At 49.6% G+C, this 25,216-nt stretch overlaps 1 protein-coding gene across 6 annotated transcripts in view; it reads right to left on the minus strand.

Annotated features, from left to right (window-relative positions):
* The window catches only part of GRAMD1B (GRAM domain containing 1B), a 950,052-nt gene that overhangs the window by 224,880 nt on the left and 699,956 nt on the right, over positions 1-25,216 (minus strand). For 4 of the 6 annotated variants that reach the window (XM_085647254.1, XM_085647256.1, XM_085647255.1 and 1 more), the window contains one exon: positions 12,852-12,872. In XM_085647254.1, the coding sequence (XP_085503380.1) occupies positions 12,852-12,872 (21 nt within the window). Of the gene's footprint in view, positions 1-12,851; positions 12,873-22,989; positions 23,108-25,216 lie in introns of all 6 variants that reach the window. The other 2 variants (XM_085647257.1, XM_085647258.1) reach the window with 1 other exon arrangement.

Here is a 25,216-nt window from a genome sequence, read left to right on the forward strand (position 1 = left end):
GAAACACCCACCGATGTCCAAGAGCAACCACCGGTGTCCAACAGCAACCACCAGTGTCCAGAAACTCCCACCGGTGTCCAAGAGCAGCCGCCGGTGTCCAAGAGCAGCCGCCGGTGTCCAAGAGCAGCCGCCGGTGTCCAAGAGCAGCCACCGGTGTCAAAGAGCAGCCACCGGTGTCAAAGAGCAGCCACCGGTGTCCAAGTGCACCCACCAGTGTCCAAGAGCAGCCACTGGTGTCCAAGAGCAGCCACCGATATCCAAGAGCAGCCACCAGTGTCCAAGAGCAGCCACCAGTGTCCATGAGCAGCCACTGGTGTCCAAGAGCAGCCACCGGTGTCCATGAGCAGCCACCGGTGTCCAAGAGCAGCCACCGTTGTCCAAGTGCAGCCACCAGTGTACAAGAGCAGCCACTGGTGTCCAAGTGCAGCCACTAGTGTCCAAGTGCAGCCACCGGTGTCCAAGTGCAGCCACCGGTGTCCAAGTGCAGCCACCGGTGTCCAAGTGCAGCCACCGGTGTCCAAGTGCAGCCACCGGTGTCCAAGTGCAGCCACCGGTGTCCTAGTGCCGCCGCCACCTGCAGGCTCCAAGTGTCAGACCTCATAGAAATGAGAAGGCGTTTAAGGTGAGAGACTGTTCCTAGATCAAGGGTTGCAGTTTGGCTGACTGCCTCTGAAGGCATACTACTAGAGCAATACTGGTAACCCATCCGCATGCAATTGTATTGGAATCCATCCGGAAGTACACTCCACAGAGCTTGTTTGGCAGACATAAGTCTACCTGCTTCCTTCCCCAGACACCAGTCTCTGAGGCCCTTTCTGCAGGCGCAAGTCTATGAGGCCTCCATCAACAGACACCAGTCAATAGGATTCTATCCGTCCACAACTTGATCAACGGGGTTCCTTCTACATATACCAGTCTGCGAGGATCATTCTGAGAACCAGAATGTAGAGCCCATTCTGCAGGCATCGGTACAGGGGGCTGCTTCTGCAGACACCCGAAGCATAACATGATTTATTTCCAGCCACCGCTCTCTGGAGTTCCACCTGCAGATACCAGTGTATAGGTGTTGCTTCTATAGGTTTCTTTTGCAGCCCTCATATTATTATTTTTTCTGTAGGTACTAGTCCTTGGGTTGCCATCTAATAACCAGTGCTTAATTTGTAAAATATTAAGTGCCAGGACTCTGACCAGGATGCCACTGCAGCTTGCATGCCAAAACAACTACTAACCATCTGTTTCACATGTAAATTCAACAGTTCAGATTATTCCAGGTCGCCAAAGCTAAAGGAATGGCTGGGGAGGCAGGTATTAGCAATTTTTTTTATGTATATTGTTTTTCTAAACAACTTATACTGCTCATCTCTAAATTACATGAGCTGCGCCACCTTGTGGCAGTGTGGTGTTGACAATTAGGTGTGGGTGCGGAGCACCGGAAAACAATTAAGTGCGGGTGCTCAGCACCAGAAAGCACCGGCTCAAATTAAGCGCTGCTAATAACACGTTCTGTGGGTTCGCCCCGTTGGCAAGGGGGTTCCACCAGCAGATACTGTTCTATGGGGTTGTGGCACTGGTACTGGTCGTACTGGTTACCGTCTACAAACAAGCGACTATGGGATTGATTATTCAGTTGCCACATTACTGGGTTTACTGGTTATTAAGTAATCTTGGGGTCATGTTGGCAGGCTCCCTTCTACTTGGTTTCAGCAGCAGACACTAGTCGAAGAGTGCCCTCGTAAGGCTCCATACTTTTGGCTTCTTCTGCAGGTGCCACGCTTAGGGGCTCCATCAGCTGGCACCGACCTCTGTGTTGCCATCTGCAGGCACCAGTTTACGCACTGCTCTCTCCAGGCATGGATCTACTGGATTCCATTTGAAGGCACTGGTCAAGAGGGTGCCATTTGTATGCACAGGCCTATGGAGTGCCATCTACAGGCACTGGTCTACACTCTTCCATAAGCAGACATTGGTCCATGAAGTTCATTCTGCAGGAACCAGACTGCAGCAACTATTCTCAAAGAGCCAGGCGATGAGATGTCTTCTGCAGTTAGCAGCCTTTGGATGACATGTGCTGGTGCAGCCTTCAGGGTGTCACCTGCAGACATCAGTCAATGGTACAGGTAACAGCATTAGGGGCTCCGTCTGCAGGTACTAGACTTCGAGGCTCCATCTGCAGGCAAGAGCTTTTGAGTTGCAATCTACAGGTACTCCTCTATGGTGTTCCATCGCGAGACCCCTGTCTAGGGGTGTCCATATGAATGTTTTATATAGGGCTTCCTATATGCAGGCACTGGTGTATGGGGTTCAACTCAAAGCACTGGTGCATGGGGTTCAACAGCAGGCACTGATGCATGGGGTTCGACTGCAGGCACTGGTGCATGGAGTTCGACAGCAAGCACTGATGCATGGGGTTCGACTGCAGGCACTGGTGCATGGGGTTCGACAGCAGGCACTGGTGCATGGGGTTTGACAGCAGGCACTGGTGCATGGGGTTCGACCGCAGGCACTGGTGCATGGGGTTCGACTGGAGGCACTGGTGCATGGGGTTCGACCACAGGTACTGCTGTATGGGGTTCGACTGCAGGCACTGGTGCATGGGGTTTGACCGCAGGCACTGGTGTATGGGGTTCAACTGCAGGCACTAGTGAAGGAGGTTTGACCGCAGGCACTGGTGCATGGGGTTCAACTGCAGTCACTGGTGCATGGGGTTCAACTGCAGTCACTGGTGTATGGAGTTCCACCACAGTCACTGGTGTATGGGGTTCGACAGCAGGCACTGGTGCATGGGGTTCAACAGCAGGCACTGGTGCATGGGGTTCGACCGCAGGCACTGGTCCATGGGTTGCCATCTTACGATACCAGTCTGTTTAGTTCCATCTGCAGATGCCAGTTTAAAGCTTTCCATTTGCAGGCACCATTGCACGGGGTTCTATGCAGAGGCAACACTTTGTGGGTAGCAATCTGCAGTCACAGGTCTATAGTTTGCCATGCGCAGGGATCAGTATGTGGATTGCCATCTGCCGGCACTGAGCTAGAGGTTGGCACATACTGGCATCAGTTTCTGGGATTCTTTGTGCGAGCATCGGTTTCTGGATTGCCACGTGCACGCATTGTTGTAGGGGTCTCGGGTTGGAGCTACTGGTTTGTGGGGTTCCATCTGGAGGCATCAGTATATGGGGTTCCATTTTCATGCAGCGTGTGTGGAGTCCCATCTGTGGTCGCCAGTCTGTGTTTCGCTAATCTGTCCATGCAGTTCCCTCTTGCACGCAGGTGCTGGGTATCCCCACCAGGTACTGTTCTATAAAATCATAAGGCTACAATACGACAATACGCCAGTGTGTCCTGCCTGCAGATTCCAAAGTTAAAGTTACTATATATGACGTGGCTTTCTGCTGCCACTGGACTATTGGCTATCTGCTAGCATGTAGGTTTTTGCGCCCGCATCATCGTGCTATAAAGTCATCCTGTTGGCATGTTCTAAGGTGGCGTGTTCAGAGATTTTTGTTTTTTCTGGCACTGTTCTATAAGAATTACCCTATATGGGCTGGCCTGGCAGACGTCAGTGAAGCTACTGACGCTCCTTGGCACGTCCTGTGGTATGTGACGGGTCCTCTGCTGCTATTGCTCGAGGGAATGCCTTCAGTTGGCATCAGTTTATGGTAACCCCGTTGCATGTGCCAACCTTTAATGATAGTATAAATCCATCTGCTCGTGTTTTTCCTAAGAGAAAATCCTGGATACATCACTTATTTCTGATGTATTCCATTTAAGATTGCGGCAATAACTAACTTCTGAATTTCACCGCTAGAGAGCAGCATGCCCCTTTTCAATTTAACGACGACATTTCTCTCAGTTTATTTTGTGAAAGAACTGAAGTCATCCGAGTTTTTAGATAAACGTAAAAATATGTTACTGCATGTCCCCAAAGGACCGTAGACTTGCCAAAGCTTGACAAAAGGGAGCAGAGTTTACCAGTCCCAGCACCTAAAGGCAAGTACAGTAGTAGGGTGACCAGATTTTGGAAACTAAAAACCGGGACATTTCACAAAAATTAAAGAAGGAGTAACATTTGACACCAAACCGAGGAGCAGAGAGTGACAGCGTTCATAATCACAGAAACAGATAAACAAGCCACTAAGGAATACACTTCATTGTAAGTTTTAAACCCAGAATCAGATCTGGTTATTAAATTGCTTTCAGATAAGCTGCTAGCTAGTCCTGCTCTGGGACACACAATAAACCCCGCAACCCTCACTGAAAACCGGGATATGAGTGAAATGTTCCGAGATCTCCTAGGACAGCTGGTGAAATCCGGGACGACTGGTCACCCTCAAGTATAAGAAACTCAGAAAAGCTTTCCACTTATAAATGCAAGATTTCTTGAAACAATGCCCACCACGCCCGCCGTGGGGGAGACCCAGGACAGTGGGAGCCTGGGGGGCAGCCGAGCACCGCGAGGTCTGCCGCCCGGGCAGGTTGGGAGGGGGGAGAGGGGGGCGTGGCCGAACGGCCATTTTGTAGTAAATTGGGCTACATTTGAGGGATAGCCCAAATGTAGCCCAAATCCAGGGGCAGTAGCCCAAGAGGTATATAAGTAAAACGCGCGATATCCCAGCCACCATTTTAGACTTGGTGACCTGGTGGCTGGGTGCGCTAGTTTAAAAGTTTTCTTGCGTGTATTAGTAGGTGAGAGTAGGTGTATTTAAAGTACCTGGAGGCATGTCTTGCGGCGACTACCGTGTCCTGGAGGCTATCCGGTTGTTGAGCGAGGCGGGGAGGATGGACTTGCTGGTCCAGGAGGCCAATTGGACGAAGCGCCCGGCGAGGCGCGCGTCCGCGGGGGTGGCGGCCGCCGTCGCGGCTTGTTCGCCACCCGGGAGTCCGTCGCGTGTGGCGGTGAGTGTTCGAGGCGGCGCATATGCCAGGAGCGCCGCCTCCGGGTCTGCGTCGGGTGTGGATGGGAGTGTTAGGGGCCTGGAGGCGGGGAGGGGGCGGGGACGAGCGGCGCGACGGGGGACGGCCCAGGACGCCTCACGTGAGAGGCCCAGGTCCTACGCGGGCCGCTCCTCGAGCCGGGGAGCGGCCGTTGCCATGGTTACGGCTGGGGCGAAGAGACGCTCGAGCGAGGGCCGGGCAGGCCCGATGACAGGATCGCGGAGCGCGCGGGGGCGGGCGGAGCGGGAGGAGGGAGATCGAAGGTGTGGGGAAGGCCCTGGCGAGACGGCAGCTCAGGAAGGGGTTTATGGGGCAGACACAGCGTGGAGACACGAGGCCCCGAGTTGGGAAATAGCGGAATGGGGGAGGGTGGTGGGGGGGCGGGGGGGGGGGGCGGCTCGGGTCTGGCTGGGAATAGAGTAGATTGGCAGGATAGGCGGCAGGCGGCGGGGCGGGGGAGGGGGGGGGCGCGGCCTTAAGTGGGGGGGCGATCGCGTCGGGACAGGAGGCGACAGGGGGGGAATCGGGGAGGGGCGGGGGGGGGCGAGAAGGGAGCTCAGTGGGGGGGAGCATAGGGGTCAGGGGCCTGGCGGAGTGCGACGACGGAGGGTGGGGCCCGGTAGGGGGGGTCCTGGGGGGGGATGCGACAGGGGGGGAATCCCCCGTGTTATTTGAGTCAGAGGGCAGCGAGAGGGACTGGGACGGCTTGGATATTTTTGAGTCGTGGGCGGAGGGTTTGGGGGGGGCCTCGGGGGTGGGGGCCGAGGGCGCAGGTACGGGGGAGATGGGGGGGAGGGGGGGGAGGCGTAGGGGGTGGCGCGGTTGGGGGGGGGGGGCCGAGCGGGCAGGGGTTGGGGTGGAGTGGGCAGGGGGAGTGGAGTGACGGGGACGACGGAGCTGGGGAGGACGTCGAAGTGGGGGATTTGAGCGCGGTGGGCAAGGCGTGGGTCGCGGAGTCGTCGGGGGCTGGCAAGCGGGGATGGGATGGGAGAAGGAAGATAGGTCGGCCCAGCACACCAGACCATTCATTTTCTTTGCAGGTAGCGCAGCGACAGCAGGAGCATCGCGGGGTACCGGACTTGGCAGGGCTGGGAGCGGCCTGGCGACGCCAAGGAGAAGGGAGGGTGGAGCCTCGGGCGGCGTGCCCAGTACCGGCGAGGGATCCCGCCGCGGCTGGCACAAGTAGGCCCGTGACGGGCTCGCCAGCCCCAACACCCACGGGGTCACAGCGCCCCGGGGGACAGCGCCGGAGGAACGCTGGAGAGGAAACTTTGTTTGTATCACGGAGACAGGTGGCACCACCAGCGGGCAGCGCTGAGGGTGCGGGGCAGGAGACTTTGGACTATGAGGAGGAGAGTATGGAGGAAGGAGAGTTGCGTGAGGTGGGAGACGGTAGGGACGGGGGGCCGAGTAATGTTGTGGATAGTTTCTTACAGGTGTCACGACGCCAGGCGCAGCCCACGGGTCGGACATCCAGGTGGGAAAGCAGCTCGGCCCCCAGGCCTGGACGCCGGGAGGAGCGACGGACGGAGACATTGGCGCCAGGTAATGCACATTTGCTCGGGCGGCCAAGGATGGTGTCGAGAGGGGTGGGGGGGGTGGGGGCGGAGGGGGACGTAGGGGAAAGATTGCGCAAAGGTACGTATGTGGTTGATGTGGCTGTGGGCACGGACGGCGTAGGGCAGGGCGACAGCGGGCAGACCAAGAAGGAGGGGACAAGTGAGAAGGGAACAGGGGACGCAAAGGCAGAGGAGACAAAACTGGAGAGTAAGGAATTGAAGGTAAAGCGGTTACCATATATGGGAGTGACCAAGCCCTTGGGGGCGCACTTGATGTTGACTACAAAGGAACGGATCTGGAAAGGGGAGTATGTGGAGATACTCAAACTCCTGCACAGGGAGGTCAGGGCGAAAGAGGGTTCGAAGGAAGAGGAATTTGAGCTCGCAAAGAGGCCTAAGGTGCCGCTGACAATAGAAAACTGGACAGCGGCTTTTCTGATATATGCCAGCGTGTATTGCGAGAAGTTTCCGGAGAGGTCAGTGGCCATGTTCAAATACATGGACGTCATTAGGAAGGCACAGATTACGGGGGGTGGATATGCCTGGGCTCAGTATGATGAGGAATTCAGGGCACGCATGGCATGGGATGCGGAGGCAAAATGGGGAGAGCTGGACACGGATTTATGGCAGCATACCATGGGCCTGGCGGGGTCGGGGAAGACTATCTTTACTGCCAGCGGGCTGCCGCTTGTGTACCAGCCCTTTCGAGGGGGTCCCACCCGCGGGGGGGTGGGGGGAGCCGGCAGAGGGACGACAGGAGACAAAGGGGCTTGCTGGGACTTTAACAAAGGCCTATGCACGAGAGAATATTGTAAGTTTCGGCACGAATGCTCGGGCTGCGGCAAGCGACACCCGCTGGTCAAGTGTTGGGGGACACAAGGTCCGGGCCAGAGCGGGCAGCATTGGCAGTCGGGAGCCCCTAAGGCTGGAGCCCAGCAGCAGTCACAGCAGGGGGGGGGAGGGAGGGGGGCGAGAGGGGCTGGGGCGAAGGGCTCATACGCCGGTTAGGGTAGAGCAGTTGATGGGGGCGTTGGGGGCCTATCCGGACAGGGCGGCGGCGGAAACACTGAGATTGGGGTTTCAAGAGGGGTTCAGATTGGGGTACGAGGGGCCGAGGGTCCGGAGATGGGCAGATAATTTGCGATCAGCAAGGGAGCATCCACAAGTGGTACAGGCAAAACTAGACAAGGAGGTGCAAGAGGGCCGCATGGCGGGACCATTTTGCGAGTGGCCCTTGCCCAATCTGATTGTGTCACCCATTGGGGTGGTACCTAAAAAGGAGGTAGGCCAGTTTCGCCTCATTCAGCATTTGTCATGGCCAGAAGGTGGGTCGGTCAATGATTTTATTGCGGAAAACGCGGCCACTGTGTCCTATTCATCGGTTGACGTGGCCATGGCACTGGTGGTGTCCGCGGGCGCAAAGGCTCAGATGGCAAAGTGCGACATCAAGTCAGCTTTCCGGTTGCTGCCAGTGCATCCAGATGACTGGGATCTGTTAGGCATACAATTCGGCGGTCACTGGTATGTGGACAAGGCATTGCCGATGGGCTGCTCCATGTCCTGCGCACTTTTTGAATGCTTCAGCACGTTCCTACAATGGTTGTTTACGGAACGAACGGGTCACCAAGGTGTAACACATTACTTGGATGACTTCTTCTTTGTCGGCACCTCAGACTCCGCGGACTGCCAGAAGGGTCTGGACAGCTTCCATGAGATCATGGGGGACATGGGCGTGCCGCTGGCCCCGGAAAAAACACAGGGCCCCAGTACGGCACTGGCATTCCTTGGTATTGAGTTGGATTCGGTACGCATGGAGGCGCGCCTCCCGGAGGAAAAGAAACGGAACATGTTGAGTTTGCTGACCGAGGTGTTGGCACGACAGAAGGTGACGGTCAGGGACATACAGGTGTTGCTGGGACATCTCAATTTTGCTTGTAGGGTGGTCAGAGTAGGGCGGACTTTCTGCAGGCGACTGGGGCGCGCACTGGAGGGGCAGAGGCCTCCGCACCATCATGTGAGGTTGTCAGCAGGGGTGAGAGAGGACTTGCGCATGTGGCAGTTTTTCCTGCACCAGTTCAATGGGGTGCCTTTGATGAGGGAAGTGGACATGGTATGGGACGTACAGATTTTCTCGGATGCAGCGGGGAGCAAGGGATTTGGTTTGTATTGGCAGGGGAGATGGTGTGCGGAGCCCTGGCCCGGGGACTGGTTGGAGGGAGGCAGGAGCATCGCGTTTTTGGAATTTTTTCCCTTAGTGGTGGCAGTCACACTGTGGGGGGTTTTGCTGGCACACAAAAAAGTCACGTTCAGGATAGACAACATGGCAGTGGTACAGGTGGTGAACAGGCAGTCGGCGCGGGATGCGCAGGTGCTTAAGCTGTTGCGGGTTTTTGTGCTGGGGTGTTTGAGGCATGATATTGCGTTTCGCGCGGTGCATGTGCCAGGTGTGGACAATGACATTGCGGATGCCTTGTCTCGTTCACAGTGGGGGAGATTCCGTGGGCTCGCCAAGGACGCGGACGTGAACCCGACCAGGATGCCGAACCAACTCTGGGAAGTAGGCAATACCGGATGCTACAATTGGTTCTAGGTTCATTGGCGCGGTCAACGAAACTAGCATACAGGGCGGCATGGGAGGAGTTTGTTCACTCAGGGGCGAGATGGCGGGCTTCGGAGGCGGAGAGACGGGAGGACGTGGTGCAATTTATTCTGGATTTGGTGGAGAGGGGTTTGACAAGGGTGACTATAGTGGGCAAATTGGCGGGGGTGGCGTTCGTCGGCAAATTGTTGTGGGGTTATGCGCCATCCGCGGGGGAGCTGGGGGCGCGGATTTTGGAAGGCTGGGCGCGGGAATGTGGGAGAGTGGCCAGGGTGCGGAGGCCTCTGTCCTGGGAACTCTTAGGTAGGGTGATAGGGGTTCTGCCAGCGGTGTGCTGGGACGGTGGGGAGGCCTTGCTGTTCGCCACACTCATGTCTTGGATGTTTTTTGGGGCGTTTCGGGTATCAGAGCTGCTGGGGTCGAAAGGGGACCGGGGTTTGATCTGGGAGGAGGTATCATTTGGGGATCGGGTAGTGAGCATTTGGCTGCGAAAGGCAAAGACAGACCAGAAGAGTCGGGGGAAGTGGATTACGTTGAAGAAAGGGCGATCCCCGGGGGTGTGTCCGTTCCGCTGGGGTATGCGGTGGAGGGCGTGCGCTGGGGGTCTGGGGGGACTGGTCTTCTCCCATCAGCAGGGGCGAGGCGTTAAAGCTTCACAATTGCTGGCAGTACTGAGGAAAGCACTTAGGACTTTGGGGGTCGAGGAAAAGGGTTTTGGCACGCACTCGTTTCGCATCGGGGCAGCGTCGGAGGCGCATGCGAGGGGCTGGGACAGGGACGAAATCATGAAGTTGGGAAGATGGTCTTCAAATTGCTACCAGCGTTATGTGCGCAGCGAGCCGGGGGGTGGGGCGCCATTATAAAAAAAAAAAAAAAAAAAAAACAGGCAAAAGAGGGACTTTACACAGGACAGTGGAGCTTTTTCAGAGGTTGTGGATAGGTTTTCATTCTTGTTTTTCTTTTCAGGTTCGGTTATGGGACCCCTGGCCCGAGAAATGTCTATCTGGATTGTGGGGCACTCGTTCGTGAGGAGGGCCCAATTGCAGGCGCAGGAGAGCTATTTTGGGGAACAGTTGGGTTTTAATAAAGATGTGTTCTCTGTGGGGTGGAGGGGTAGGGGGGGGATGCGTTGGAAGGAACTGGTGCCGGTGTTGAATGGGATCTTACGGGCGGGTCGGTGCCCAGATGTATTGGTTCTTCATTTGGGGGAGAACGACATGGTAAGGGAGACTGGTTTGGCACTAATGCGGGCGATGAAGAAGGATCTGGCGTTGATCAAAGAGCGATGGGCGGGTTGTTCGATTGTGTGGACGGAGTTCGTCCCCCGGAGGAGTTGGAGGGGGGCGGTGAACCCAGGTGCGGTAGATAAGGCGCGGCGAAAACTTAATACTGAGATGGTGAGGTTTTGTCGGCATTTGGGGATTGACCGCGTAGCACACGGGGACATTCGTTACGATGCACGGGAGATGTTCAGGGATGACGGGGTGCACTTGTCCCGGATGGGAATGGATCTGTATCTTTTGGAGTTGAGAGAAGTGTTGGCGCGTCTGTTGGGAGTTTATAGGCGTTAGGTCCTGCGGGGTCGCGGTGCGTGGGGGGGCAGAAAAAGGGGAGGAAGAGGCGCAGTCGCCGACACTTCCCCCCTTTTCCTGGGTGGCGGGGTGGTTGACAGTTGGCCGGGATTGGCTAGAGTTTGTTGTTAGAGGTTTGGTAATGTGGGTCCAGGGACAGGTAAAGGGTAGACAGGTTGGATAAGTTTAGATTAGAGGTTTGATAGTTACAGTTGCATTAAAGGCAGGTAGGGGTTACGGTCAGGGGAGTTTGGGAGTTGGGAAAGGCTACATGGTGTAGGATTGGGTTATATGTTGGTTAGGAATGTTATGTTGTATTTTTGGGGGATGGGGGAAATGATGGGGGGATCGTAGGGGTGGGGGGAAAACACAAGGGGTCAGGAGGTTATTGTATAGCGAGGCGTTAGTTTTGTAAGGCAGTGGCCAAGGAGTTAAAATTGTGATATGCACCTGTTTCAATAAAGCGGCCTTTTTCACACACAATAAAGTGTTTGGTGTCGGATTGCCCCCCTCTCCCCCCTTAATCTCCCAATGGGAGCCTGGGGGGCAGCCGAGCACCGCGAGGTCTGCCGCCCGGGCAGGTTGGGAGGGGGGAGAGGGGGGCGTGGCCGAACGGCCATTTTGTAGTAAATTGGGCTACATTTGAGGGATAGCCCAAATGTAGCCCAAATCCAGGGGCAGTAGCCCAAGAGGTATATAAGTAAAACGCGCGATATCCCAGCCACCATTTTAGACTTGGTGACCTGGTGGCTGGGTGCGCTAGTTTAAAAGTTTTTCCCACCCTCCCTCCCTATGGGTTGTGGGGTTTAGGGGTCCGGGTTCTGGGGGTGTTGGGGTTGCATTTTTGCGGGTTTTGGGGCAGCATTTGTTGGAACAGGTACATAGGGGCGTTTTGGTTGTATTGTCGCTTGGAGCAGGTGCAAGCGGGGTGGTTGACAGTTGGCCGGGATTGGCTAGAGTTTGTTGTTAGAGGTTTGGTAATGTGGGTCCAGGGACAGGTAAAGGGTAGACAGGTTGGATAAGTTTAGATTAGAGGTTTGATAGTTACAGTTGCATTAAAGGCAGGTAGGGGTTACGGTCAGGGGAGTTTGGGAGTTGGGAAAGGCTACATGGTGTAGGATTGGGTTATATGTTGGTTAGGAATGTTATGTTGTATTTTTGGGGGATGGGGGAAATGATGGGGGGATCGTAGGGGTGGGGGGAAAACACAAGGGGTCAGGAGGTTATTGTATAGCGAGGCGTTAGTTTTGTAAGGCAGTGGCCAAGGAGTTAAAATTGTGATATGCACCTGTTTCAATAAAGCGGCCTTTTTCACACACAATAAAGTGTTTGGTGTCGGATTGCCCCCCTCTCCCCCCTTAATCTCCCAATTAAACGCAGCTCACATTTAACCAGTGAAGCGCAACGTCTTCTCATTTGCTCCTGAATCTAGGGGTCGGCTGCCTCCAGGAATGCCCCATGCCCCCACCCACTCCAAGCTCTACCTGTGTAAAGAGTGAAGCTCCACTACCTCAAAAAATAGAGGTTCCTTTTCAACAACAGTTGCCGCGACATCTACCCCAGAGTGGAGGACTGGGTTTATCTGCTCCTGCGCTGTACCCTCACCTACCCCAATAGTGAAGATTCAGCTCGCGCCATCCACTCTCCCTGTACGGTTACCTGACGCAACAATGTCCCTCACCAACCCCAGAGCACTGGGTGCCCTTCCACCACAATGCTCCTCGCATACCTACACTGTGGAGTATACTTACACTAGCAAGTGCCCCTGCTCCCTACCCATCCCATCTAACACAAAGTACCGGATGAAAAGAATAGGGCACCCCAAGATCTGGCTTCTAGACTAGTGAAAGGGCCCTCACCATTCACTGGCTGCTGACAAGCTTTGCCCAATCACGCCACATCCACCCCTGAGCGAAGACCCCTGGCCAGAGACATGGCACGTCCTAGTACTTGATATACAATCTGCTGTATCTTTCTGCACATTACCTACGCCAACCGCATATTCCAAGACTGACCTGCCTAAGGGCTTGAACCTCATCTTTATTATGGTACCGGAGCCTCCAGACCCTTCAACAACAACTGTCATTGCCAGAGGGGCACGAACGACCGCATTTAAACTTACCGTTCATTCCAGTGCCACCCCCCCCCCCCCATGACATACAGAAAGAAAAGAGAAGCTGTTGTACTTACGTTATACCAACTCTGGCTTTTCTGTAAGAGGAAAATAAGAAAAGGGCATTAGTAGCCACTCTCAGGGTACATCTGGAAATCATTTGTATTCATATTTCGAATCTCCTCTATTTACGGCATGCAAATCCCACAACTGGAGAAATCCAACAATTTACAGACTCAAAATGGCTTCAGAAGAATGAAACACAGCTCTGTGTGCGATTAATGATGTTAATTGGCCTATATCCAGCTGGGTATGGTGGGAGCTACTTTCAACAACACCCCCATCAAACTTCTGCTGCAAAAGGAAAATGAAGCAGCAAAAATGTTGGATGATACGCCATTAAAAATGAGACAACCAACAGGATGCTAAAAGAGAGGATTTGTATGGCAAACAACATGTCTTGCGATTGGAAAATAACTCTAATGCATGGGACGGCATGCAGGGAAGCATGGAGGAGGTGGTCTACAAACGGGCAATGGGTATTAAGGTTTGTTTATTGCCAACACAACCTTCTGAAGCAGATTCCCCCAATTTTTTTCTGTACACTTTCACCTCAGAATTGCCTCCTAGTGGTTACGGAGAGATGCAAGAAGCTTAAACAAAATGTTTTCACCTTTCTTAGCCCCTTGAGCGTTGTTGGAACCTCTTGACAATAGGCCTTGTAAAGTGAAATTGAGTGAATAACGTTTATAAAGGAAACGTGAAATTGGAATTTAAAGAGATCAGTGTCGGCCAACATTTCTGCGATCAATTTTAAGGGTAGAATTGATGGTTCAATGCGTAAGGCTGGCTGATACGTCTGTCTCGTGGATGTAACCACCAGGACATGAAGGAGGGGTTTTGGAGGGCAGACCCAGGTGTGATCAGATTGGACAGGAAACTTGGGCAAAATGGAGCAGTCAAGGAAAATTCGACAAGGCTGGAGGAAAGGAATGGGTTTTCAGGGTTTTCTCAACTTGCTAAACAGAATTTAGGGTGGTTCAATAAAATTGTTGCTTTGGCAATCTACATAAGGCCTAGCCAGACGTCACCAAGCAGCTCAAAATGTATGCCTTGCCCAGCCGGATGACACCCAACTTCTACTTAAGGACACCGTGAAGCTAGCTACAACAACAATCTGATATCAAATCCCGCATGCACTGCAGTTAGCTTCAACTACATACTGGTAAAATTGTGATTATCTATGGTGCACTCCCCGATCCCCCCCTTTTTTTTAAAGTCAAAAGGGACATCTCACATCTACCCCACCATGTTTAATCTAAAAATACATTTGATGCACAATATGAAATACTAGGTTTGATATTCTACGCCTCTAAACCCTCAAGTAAACAACTTGGCAGATTTGGGATTGAACCTAGCTGAAGGGAGCAATAAGCCTTGCTCTGTAATACTTTGGTTACTCAAAAATCATTCTGCTTTGATCTAGATCAAGAGTCAAACTTAAATATGGCTGAACAATCGATAAATGAAATTTGGGTGCCCTCACTTAATTTACAAGCTAAAAGGTCCCCGATATCCTGGACTGAATATTCTTCATTCCAGATCAAAGGTTCCTTGCTCAAGAGCAATACTATTAACCTTAGTTGGTGACCGCTGGCTTACCATTTTGCTAGTCAGATTATGGAACAAAGTCGCCAACAGATTGTGCTTGGTGACCCTTTCAGCACAGTTATGATCTATGCAGACTCACCTACTCCCCTTTCTAATTTTCTTTGCAAGTGATAGATTGAACACCATGTAGATTCAGCAAGCAACAGCAACTCATATAACTGAACATGTAAGTGTTCTTATTATAGATGCACAAACCTGGCAAGTTATTTTTCTTGTTAATTTTGAATGGAACAAAAAAAAACCTAAAGGGCACACAAGTTGTAAGAATTACGCTTTCACATAAAAATCAGGACTTTTATGAGCCTTTTTAGGTCTCGGCTAGCGAAGGCTGCGCTTGCGCAGTCTCGCTCGCGAGATTTAATGACTTTGAGAAGTGGGGCTTCAACCCGCCCCTCTTCTCCTCTTCTCCATTGGCTGGCCTCTTAAATGCTGGTCAGCCATTGGAGAAGAGCTTTGTCTCTCCAAACAAGCCCCGTCTCTTTCGGATTCGTGGGCGTGTTTTTTCAATTATTTCTCTTTTTTGTACTCCCTGCCCCTTTCACACGTGGTGGGCGTGTTTTTTTTTTTTTCTTACAGGGACGTTCTCTGTTTATTTACGTCTCGGCTACCGAAGGCTGCGCTTGTTTTCACTGTGACCTGGAGGGAGGATTGAATTGTGCTGAACTCGAAGGCGTACAACGGAGGGCTCCGAGGGGCTGGTGACATATGCACGGCTCGGAGTCACGACGCGATTTTTCACAACACGATACACATTGTTGTTGGGCTGGGGGCTGTGATAAAATGTCGTCAGGGAGGGTCGCGTTTCACCGGCTGGGCAGTGGTAGCGCAGTCAGGCGGGGTGAAAGGTAACCTGAGCGCCGCAGGTCTCGGCTACTGAAGGCTGCGCTTGTTTTCGCTGTGACCTGGAGGGAGGATCGAATTGTGCTGAACTCGAAGGTGCACAACGGAGGTCTCTGAGGGGCAGGGTTTTTTTGCTCCTGTCCTGCTGCAGCAAATCTATTACTAAGCCCATTTCCTCCTAAAAAAATAATTTTATTCTGACTTTTTACGATCAAGCTAATTTTTCGCTGTGACTCGTACAGCGCTCGGTTTGCGGGACAACTCGGCTGCGAGGTGCATGCTGGGGGGTGTGGGGCAGACGGACCCTTCATGATTCCAGCGCCCTGAAGCCTGCACAGCCGAGATACGAGAGCTTTAAGGTGAGCCCGGCTGCCTGGGTTGTAGGTGTGGAGTGTTAAGAATGACTCCGATGGGTTCTCTCTAATATTGTTTCCTAATGCACCCCCCCCCCTCCCCAAATCCAACGAAGTGAAGACCGCAGAGCAGCGGCGGGGCTCATCACCGTCAGTACTTGAACGAGTCACCAAGACTGAAGAGTCACGAGTTATAGAACTCTTTAGAGCTCTTTTCACCATATTTGTTTCAAATCAGCAACATTGTGAAACTTTGAAACCCGCTTCTTCGTCTTGTGTTTTTTTAGTCAGTTCAGTTTGAAAAACATGAGACCCCGAAAATGGAGGCAGTGAATGTTTGCAGGAGCTCTGGGGATTAACCCCACCCAACGCAACCCACAACTGTGCAGCCCTGAACCCCGCTCTACCGCGTCTGCTGCAGTGACTCAACTTTTCAATAACGCTGCCAAGAATTTCTTTTTCCTCACAGAATCAAGACGACATTTACACAAACTATTGAGAATGTTGGGAGTCGGGTAGTAAATTATGGAGCTGTGTCCAGGGACGACCCGAGCCTGCAGTGTCGAAGCTCTTGGTATCCAGGTTCGGGAGTCATTCTTAGAAACATCTCTGACCCCCACCTGCTCCCTGGATAGGAAGTCTTTTGAACTTCAAAGACAGAAATCCTAACACTACACTCCACTCCGTCATTAGATCAACTTGGAACCACGCCACCTGTGCACTGTTGTGTATGTTAGGATGGCCGAGCAGTCTAATGCGCTGCGTTCAGGTCGCAGCCTCCTCTGGAGGCGTGGGTTCGAATCCCACTTCTGACATCTACGTTTGTGTCATGCATTTTTGGACTTGAATTCAGTGTTTTTTCCAAGCACCCTTATCTCAGATGCATGACATATTTCCGTAAGTTGGCGCTAAATTCTATTTTCCGTTGCTTCTACTGATCGCCAGCAGGTGGCTCTTGAAACAATAAATCCCAGAATCATCTTCAGATCGCCTACATAGCAGGACTGAGATCAAGCCTAGCTATCTATAGTGCAGCAGGTTCAGTGGCACCAGGGTGCACTCCGCAGCGGGCGGCCTAAATACCTTCCCTAGTGATGATGGTGTGTAACTGTCGCTTGTCTGGCGTCCTCGTACTGCAGGTTGGGCTTGTTTGGGGCTTCTTTCGGCAGGAGGTGGGTCTAGTTGCCACAACAGGCCATGCTCCTCTGGGCATGCGCCGTTCCTCCCATCACACCCCTTGCGCTGTGGCTGGCTGCAGTGAGAGGGAAAAACGACAACAGGAGGATTTGACGTTGGCCAGGCTTGTTTTTTGGGAAGTTTGGAGAAAGTTTCGGGTCCCGGAATCTTGCGCCTGGACGGACCACGGAAGGGAGAATGCGGCCGACTAGGATTTGGGGGTGAGTACCGGGATCCGCCGCTGGTGTCATTTAACCAAAAAGACTCGGATTACGGGATGTTTTAAGGGCTGAACCGGGGAGTCCCTCTACCCTTAAACGTATTTTAGAAATCTCGGTTTAGTAAATGACAGCCCTTTACATTGTCCCTCCGCTGGCTAAGAGGGTTGGAAGAACTTCAAACAAACAAATCTGAGCATTTGGCGTTGTATGGTCTGTAAAGCTTGCGTGATCTGTCTTCACCAAAAATGCATCACGATCTGCAACAAAATAATTACGTAACGCCTCCCCCCACACTCTGGGATTTTTGTATTCGAACTGTGCTTTTTTGTTAATTGCGTACCACCTTCATCATAGGGAGTCGCAAGGTTTTCTTTGGTTGTACTATTTGTTGCCATATTTTTGCAGTCGGTGTTGGTAGCTCTATTTTGAATGCTGTGTTAGTTATTGACTGTCTGTCACCTATAATACCGAAAGTGTTTCTCTCACCCCCTAATGTCTGTGTGTGTGTGGCTGTGTGTGTATGTGGCACTGTGTATTTATGTGTGGCTCTGTGTGTGTGGCTGTGTGTGTGTGTGGGTGGCTCTGTGTGTGTGTGTGAGGCTCTATGTGTGTGTGTGTATATGTGTGTGCCTCTGTGTGTGTGGCTCAAAAAATATCAGGAGCTGTGACACATCCACACAATCTTTTCCCCTCCAATGGTTAGTATTATTCTAATTTACATATGTGAAATTATAGCTAAGTGAAAAAAACTCCAACAAGGGATGACCAGAACACACACTCATTGCAACTGTTTGATGGAGAAAATGAGTGAATCAGGCAGGGATCTTTGCTTATGAAATAACGCAGATAAACGTGCTTTTAGAAGGCTAATGACATCGCAGACAGACTCTTAGAGTGGAAAGCAGGAAGAAACAAGCACTGGCATAGCCAATAGGTCTCACCTTTGGGACCTTATAAGTGTTTACCCATGCAACAGTTGCATAACTAAATACTTATAAGGTCACAAAAGCGAGACCTATTGGCTATGCCAAGCAGCGGCGAAAGTGAAAGTAATCGCGGTCAAGCGCGGCGCGCGCACCTGCGCACATGCACTGTAGCTCTAGGCTGGCCTTGTAGCACTTTTTGGAGCCCTCTCAATAAGTCTCGCCATACCAGCGCATGCGCTGGGTCAGGCGAGACCTAAAAAGCTCAGGGAGAACAGGCTGCAGAAGACATGTAGGCCTATTCAGAAGTTAGGATGGCTTTTGTTGACATGCCTCCGCAGGTTCAGGAGCCTACTTACGCTACCAGGTTATGGGCAAGAGGAGAGAAAGGCATGAACATAGGTAAGCCGAGAGAGATTTCTTTAATTCAAGTTATAGATAAGCGAGCAGCCATTTTGTAGATTCCTCTCCATGCTCCTCTGTAATGCTTGCTGTTTTAAGATCCAGAAGCTCCAGAGATGACCATTTATAAGAAGACCAGTCCTTCTGGCACTTTGGAGGGCGATCCTTCTACACGAGGCAAGCTAACAATAAAATCCAAGTGAAGAGTCATTGAATGCCAGGGCTTTGAAAGCAAGGAACACTGCAGCAGGCTTTACTGTCCTGGAGACTGCAAGAAATACTGCACATGGCAAAGAAGGAGGCCATGAGCATAATTTGGGGGAGGACCCTGGATCCTACTCCTAGAGGTTCACTGTACATAGGCCAGCAGCCAGTGTGCTTCAGACAGACACACCATGACATGAAACACATAGCTGTGCTATAGGGCAGTGTGGCCCAATCCTTGAACACCGCACAGCGGAGTTTGACATGTTAAAAGTGTGTAAGTGGGCCAGAGGAAGATGCAGTGCACCACAGACCCATCAACGGAGAGGCTGTCCACGTCACTGTTGCTCTCTTATTGCAGGGTTTTCATTCATGGTGCAAGAAGCATGCAGGCCAAGCTCAGAGCGACAGGAAGGGCAGGGTTTAGGGCAGTGAAACTGGTGCGGTCGCACTGGGTGCTGACCTGGGAGGGGGGCGCTGACTTCAGGGGTCTCTGTGTTTAGCAATAACTTTTATGATTGGAGAGATGAGGGGCAGTTTTGCCCTTTGGTAGTGAGAGAATCCAAGGAGGCGATCTGAGTGCGGGGCGACACAATTTATTGTTGCACCGGGTGCCACCAGCTTTAGAGCCGGCCCTGGCGACAGGCATTGGGTAACGCGGTCCACAGTAGCATGTAATGAGTGCCAGGGTCTAGATATAGGCTCTCTACATCAGGCACACAGTGAGAGGCACTGGAGGGCAGGGCCCATGGTGACAGGCATTTGCAACCAAGGCCTATATACAGATATGTTATATTAGGGCCAACATTGATAAGCACTGCATACCAATGAACCCAGTTCTAAGAACAGCATAGGCAGGCACAAGCTCTATAGGTTAGGGACATCTGTACATGCAGGCAGGGCATGCTAATGGTGTGAGAGGCCTAGCACGCCAAGGCACTCAAGGTCAGAAAGTACAATCCTTTTTATTGCAGGATAACAGAGTAACACTGGCATGAAAATTTCTTGGGGATAGGCAGCCATTGATAGCTAGTCCCCGACCAATAGAGAGATGATGCTAAAAGCTGGGCTTCAAAAAACATACATTTTTAAAGAAGTGTTTAATCGGTGAGAAGCAGGTCTTGATTACTGGAAAAGAGTGTTGGTACAAGGTAAGTTGTTTCAAACTAGTTGTGAGTGAATTTTAAAATTCACCTGCAATTTGTGTGTAAAATTGATCAGTTTTACTCTTTACAAAGAATGCAAACTCGGCAAAACTTCACATGCAGAAGAATTTTCTGACACATTTGGTTTGCAAGAGAATGCTCCTACTAAAGTAATTTAGTGCAGAGATTTTTTTTCTACTTTTGAGAAACATTTTAGCACAACTTAAACCTCACAAATGAGTCAAGGTTTCATCAAATCTCTGCGATTTTCACCAAGTTTGCAGTGGAAAACCTTTATTGTTTAGCGTCCGCCTAGTTGAAACTCCACACCAACACTTTAGTGCTAACTGAGAACTCACACGGCTCTCTGATGCAGGTAAGCAGGCTGTAACAGCCCTGTGGTGCAGAGAAGACGGCTACATTCGTGTTGCTGTTTGCACGCCCTGCAAATTAACCAATTAACCATTTTGACTACTAACCCAACCAGGTCTGTTCAGGGAGATAAAGCAGCTCTGGAAAATAGTCATAGCATGCATACACCGTGCAATATTGATAGAAATTGGGCAAACATTTCATTTACAGCACACGTTTCCAAATATACTGGCTCAAACAACATAGGCTCACTTGCAGTTCTGAAGAGAAATATGGAAATTCTCCAGAGTCATCTACAATATACTTAATAATTATTTCTGTGTAGCAGCAAGTCATGTATGTGTCTATCAGGAAATTGTATGCAGCTGCCACAGAGCTCCTTTTAAGGGTGGACAGGCAGGGTATCTCCAAGCCCATCTAATGTTGAAATCACCCCCAGCCTACTGTGAGGTTTCTGACGTCTCATGACCAATCCAACCCCATCTCAATGAGATTAATTATCTCCTGAAAGTGGATTTGCTTTCAATACTAGAACGTAGGTCTTATTCCCAATCATGCACAATTAAAGCCTGGAGTTCTTAACAAAAAATGTTATAAAAACATGCAGTTGTGAAAGGGCAACATTTTGCCCGATGCCACGTCTATGGAAAACTTTACAACTTTGCATAGTTTTTGGGTTTTTTTTAACTAGGGTACGTCCTTGTGAAATTTATTACGTTTTTTCACAAAACAATATATCACACACATCAATATTTAAAGTTGAAATATGTCCCTTCCAAAAATTAGCTGCGAAGGAATTCTGCAAAATAGAAACTGCATACTGCATACATTATCCAGCAGTGACCTTGGGACAAATGTGCAGGTAGCTTGAATGCTACTCCATGGGTCCTGTTTCACTTGACAGGATTCTCTCAGTGTGAAACTACTTTGTGCGATCAAAAGAAAACAGGGATAGCTGGAAACCATTGCAAAGAGCGCAAATTAGAACTTCGAAAACATTGTGGGCAAAAAAAAAACATTCTCTGCTATAAGCAGTAGACAGCCTTTTATTTATTTATTTATTTTTAGAGTTTTATATAGAGCGAACTAGACCCGAAGATATTAGGTATCAGAGCGCTTTACATGAGCACCAGTTTCGTTACAGCCTTGGGGTCAAAGGTCGCCTGTTACCACTTCCTGTGACTTGCGGTCAAAGGATACCTCTGCCACTTCCAAGACATGTGTGTTCAGTTGACATGACACTATTGAGAAGGCTAAAACATGGTTCTGCTAGTGAGAGTATCGACAGAAAACAATAGCAGATTTAACGAACCACTAAAAAATGCAGATCTTGTTTTCCCATTTCACTTCAAGAAGTTTGGTTGTGTATCTCGAGCGTAATTTTATACATCTGCCTGCATTATTTTGTATTGCCTATAAAACTTTATGTTGTATTGTAAGACGTTGATTTTCAGGTATGCTCCGTCGTATAGCAGAAGAAGTGATATACACTACATTTATTTTGCATGGTATTGTGAGCAAATATTGCATTACCAAACGCTCACAGTATCTGGAAAGCAGAGCTGAAGAACTAGCTTGCTTTATCTTAACTACCAATTACAATTAACAGCCTGTAATTGCGCAGCTATAAATAGCGATTTGTTTATATCTGTAGAACATATGATTGACTTGTTGCACGGAGGTCTCCCCAGAGGGAACGCCAAATTGACAGTGGAGCGCTCTGCAGCATACAGCAACAACGTGCACGGAGACATCCTCTAGCGCAGTGCATCATGGGCATGCGGAATGCAAAATGGCGGCCGATATATCCCACAAGGTTACTTTCCAGACTGTCACAGTTATACAGACATGTTGGGACTTACAGTCCACAGGGCAGTCCCTGCAGTGGGACATTGGCATCTGCAAGTTCAGCCATGCTTAGTGTTGTTGGCTTACAAATAAACAGTAATGAGTGAATGCCATCTGGTTGACAGTGGCCAGATGTGAGCTGGTGTACAAAAATCTTTTTGAAAATTAATAGTCGGGGCATAACTTAGGCAGTGAAAGGAGCCAGTGGTTGCAACTATCAAAGTGATAGATTCATGGCCCCAAAGCCACACGTTTGTCTTTTCTCCATGATGTGCGCTGAAACCAGAATACATGGCAATGAAAAGGTGGCAGTAACAGTGTTATCCAAGTAGGGAAAAATAGGGAGTTAATACATGCGCGTAGACACGATTCAGGCGGGAGACTCCTGATTTGTTAAACCAAAAATTGCTTTATTTTACCTGTCTCCTGCCTGAAATTGCCTCGGTTTCAATAGAAGTCAATGGGGGAAATACAGTCACCCGATTATGTTTTTTTAATCTCCCACTTACCTCGTTTAAAATGTTGGCATGTATGGGAGTTGCCTTCTGAAAGTGGGGGGTGGTCTCCAAGGGTCTACTGGATATCACACATTACTTGCCACTTATATCACCTTCAATTATTTATTGGTGTCGCATCTCTCGACATACTCATGAAATATATTTGAATTGCAAACCTTGCCCTGGTCTCAAATGTAGAGAACAAATGCAGAAGAAACATGCTCAAAACTCCGGATACAAGTACCTTGCAATCATATGCTCGGGGAAGAGGGACCAGTTGTCCATCCTTTAAGGACCACCAAATTCTATAACTGCCACATGCAAGGAACATGTCACTTTTAAATGTAGTGCCTTTTGGTGAACATGCAAGTTATTCTTTAATGAGCCACCCCTCAGTCCTCCCTCGATACCCTGTTAACTCCTCAGCATCTCTGTTACGCATGCTAGATGCACAGCCATGGCACTTTCTACCACCGATCAGACCAGTTCTTTAAAGATCTAGTAATGCACGAGCCAAACTAGTTGCACAGGCATCGAGTTTAGCACTACCTCCGCCAACTCACGCTCATCTGACTGCCTGTAGTCTCTACTGGCTGGCTCCTCAGCTCGCTCCGCTCCACTGTTCCACACCATCTAGGCTCCTTTGAGGCAAGGCAGCACAGGCCGTGGCACAGACAGTGACTAGGAGAGAGGTGAAAGGTCAGTGAGTCAGAGCAGGCTCAACACAGGAACATCACATCATCACACTGTAGATATGGTGGATTAATGAGTTAGAAGAGAGCTTGGTTGACCATCAGTGTCCTAAATAGGGGGAACCCAGCTGAGTTGGGCAAGTGACTAAACTAATTGTCATTAAGCAATATCCCTTTTGGTTGTACAGCACAGATTTGGTTTTAATAACATTATTCATCAAAATATCATGGTTTCACTTCTGTTAAATACCCACGTATGGCACTTTAGATGTTTTTCTGCATTGGATAAACACAAAAGAAGCCAGAGAAGTAAGAATGTATGTTTGGTTGCGAGTCCTGGACTTATTTAAAACCCACTATGGTCTTTAGAGTCCCTTTGCTTGTACTAGGAAGGTATACGATCAACTGTGGAAATTACATTGTATTTGCTTGCTGGTAACTGAGCTACTCTATGATTCGCTACTGCGAATCAAGTATTTAGTTTGTTTTACAGAATCAAAGCATGGCCAGCTATGGTTAGTTGGGTAATGTTTTACAATATTAGGCCAGTCTACAAAAATATATTATGTCATAAAGTGTTTTGTTTACTGTGCAGGGCCAGTGTTCAGGGAGCTGAGGTGAGACAGAGGCTATCTGTGGTCACCCGCCATGCTTTTATTTATTTATTTGGCTAGTGATGGTGTATTAGTGTATGCCCCTGGGCCATCTTACAGTCTGCTATGGAGAATCCACATGCTCCTTTTGGTTGATTTGACTGCATGACAAAGAATAACAAATATTTCTCAGCGTGTCTTTGCTTGGATTTTACCAGTACCTACTTACCAGTCGCTCAAGTGTCTACATTTGATTGAAATATTAGCCTGCCTAACTAAGCCTAGCTACTGGGAGCCTGTTTTTGGTCACATGAGTTGAATAAGTACACAATTATGGTGAATCAGAAATCCAGTGCTTTTTTCATGGGCTCCTACTTGGCCTTTAAGAAAGAGTTGCCACAGCTCTCAATCCATCTCATTTGCATAATAGAAACAAGCATGTTTTTTTAATAAAATGTAAGCATATTTTTATACATTGGGAAATAAGCTCACCAGCAGCATTATATCCAAATCTCTTTGTTTGGAACCTGTCCAGATGAGGCCTTGCAAACAGATGCTTGTTCTCTTAAACATTAAAAGCTGATACTAGAAACAGCGTTGTCTCCTACCAAGTGAGTGGGCTAATTGGCTATGAATTGAAATGATGGTGATTAACAGCTTGGAAAGTTATGTCAATTGAAATCACACAGTGCACCAGAATCTTGACAACAACTAATGTTTCAATACAGAAAAAACGAAATGTGAGTCAGGAAATTAATTCAATTGACTCCGAAGCTTAGAACTATCTAAATAATTATAATGTAAAATAGAGGAGGAATCTGGGTATCTTGTGTTACTCTGATGATCACAATATTTCTTTACTTATGTTAATGTTGGGACTTTTCATTTGTTCCAAATTTAGGAGAGTGTTCCAAGTGAAGCAAACTAGTACCTACTATCAGAAGTTTTCCAGCCCAAATCTTTGAAATCTGGCATATTTAGGAAATGCATTAGCAAAGTACCATCAACACTGGTCCAGAAATAGACAAAAACATTCGTATTTCACACAATAAATTGAAGCTTTAGTGAAATACTAACAAGCCTCCTTGGTGTAAAATCAAATTTACACCTAATGCATTGTGCTTTGATTAAAGATCCTTCTAGGAGTATGGTTTGGTCCAGATATGACCTAAGCACTGAGTCAGAGTGAAAGCAAATTGCTCAAATGCATAGAATGACGCATACATTATTTTAAAACAGAAATATGGCTTTTGAAAACATTTTTGGGAACCTGAAGGGCTTTCTATCAAAAACACATGAATCCACTAGTACCAGAGTACCATCAACATCTAAACAGAAATTGAGATCAATATTTTGTGATTCTATGCAAAATATTACAGCCTAGAGGTTAATAAAATAATATCTAAAAATCAGACGCAAACAGAATGTGCCCTGTTCAGATGATCTAGTGCTTTGAAATGCAACACTGCATTGAAACAATGATTAATCATAAGCTCTTGGCCCAA

This window comes from Triturus cristatus, chromosome 3_2, assembly GCF_964204655.1.
Source record: "Triturus cristatus chromosome 3_2, aTriCri1.1, whole genome shotgun sequence".
Taxonomy (NCBI): domain Eukaryota; kingdom Metazoa; phylum Chordata; class Amphibia; order Caudata; family Salamandridae; genus Triturus; species Triturus cristatus.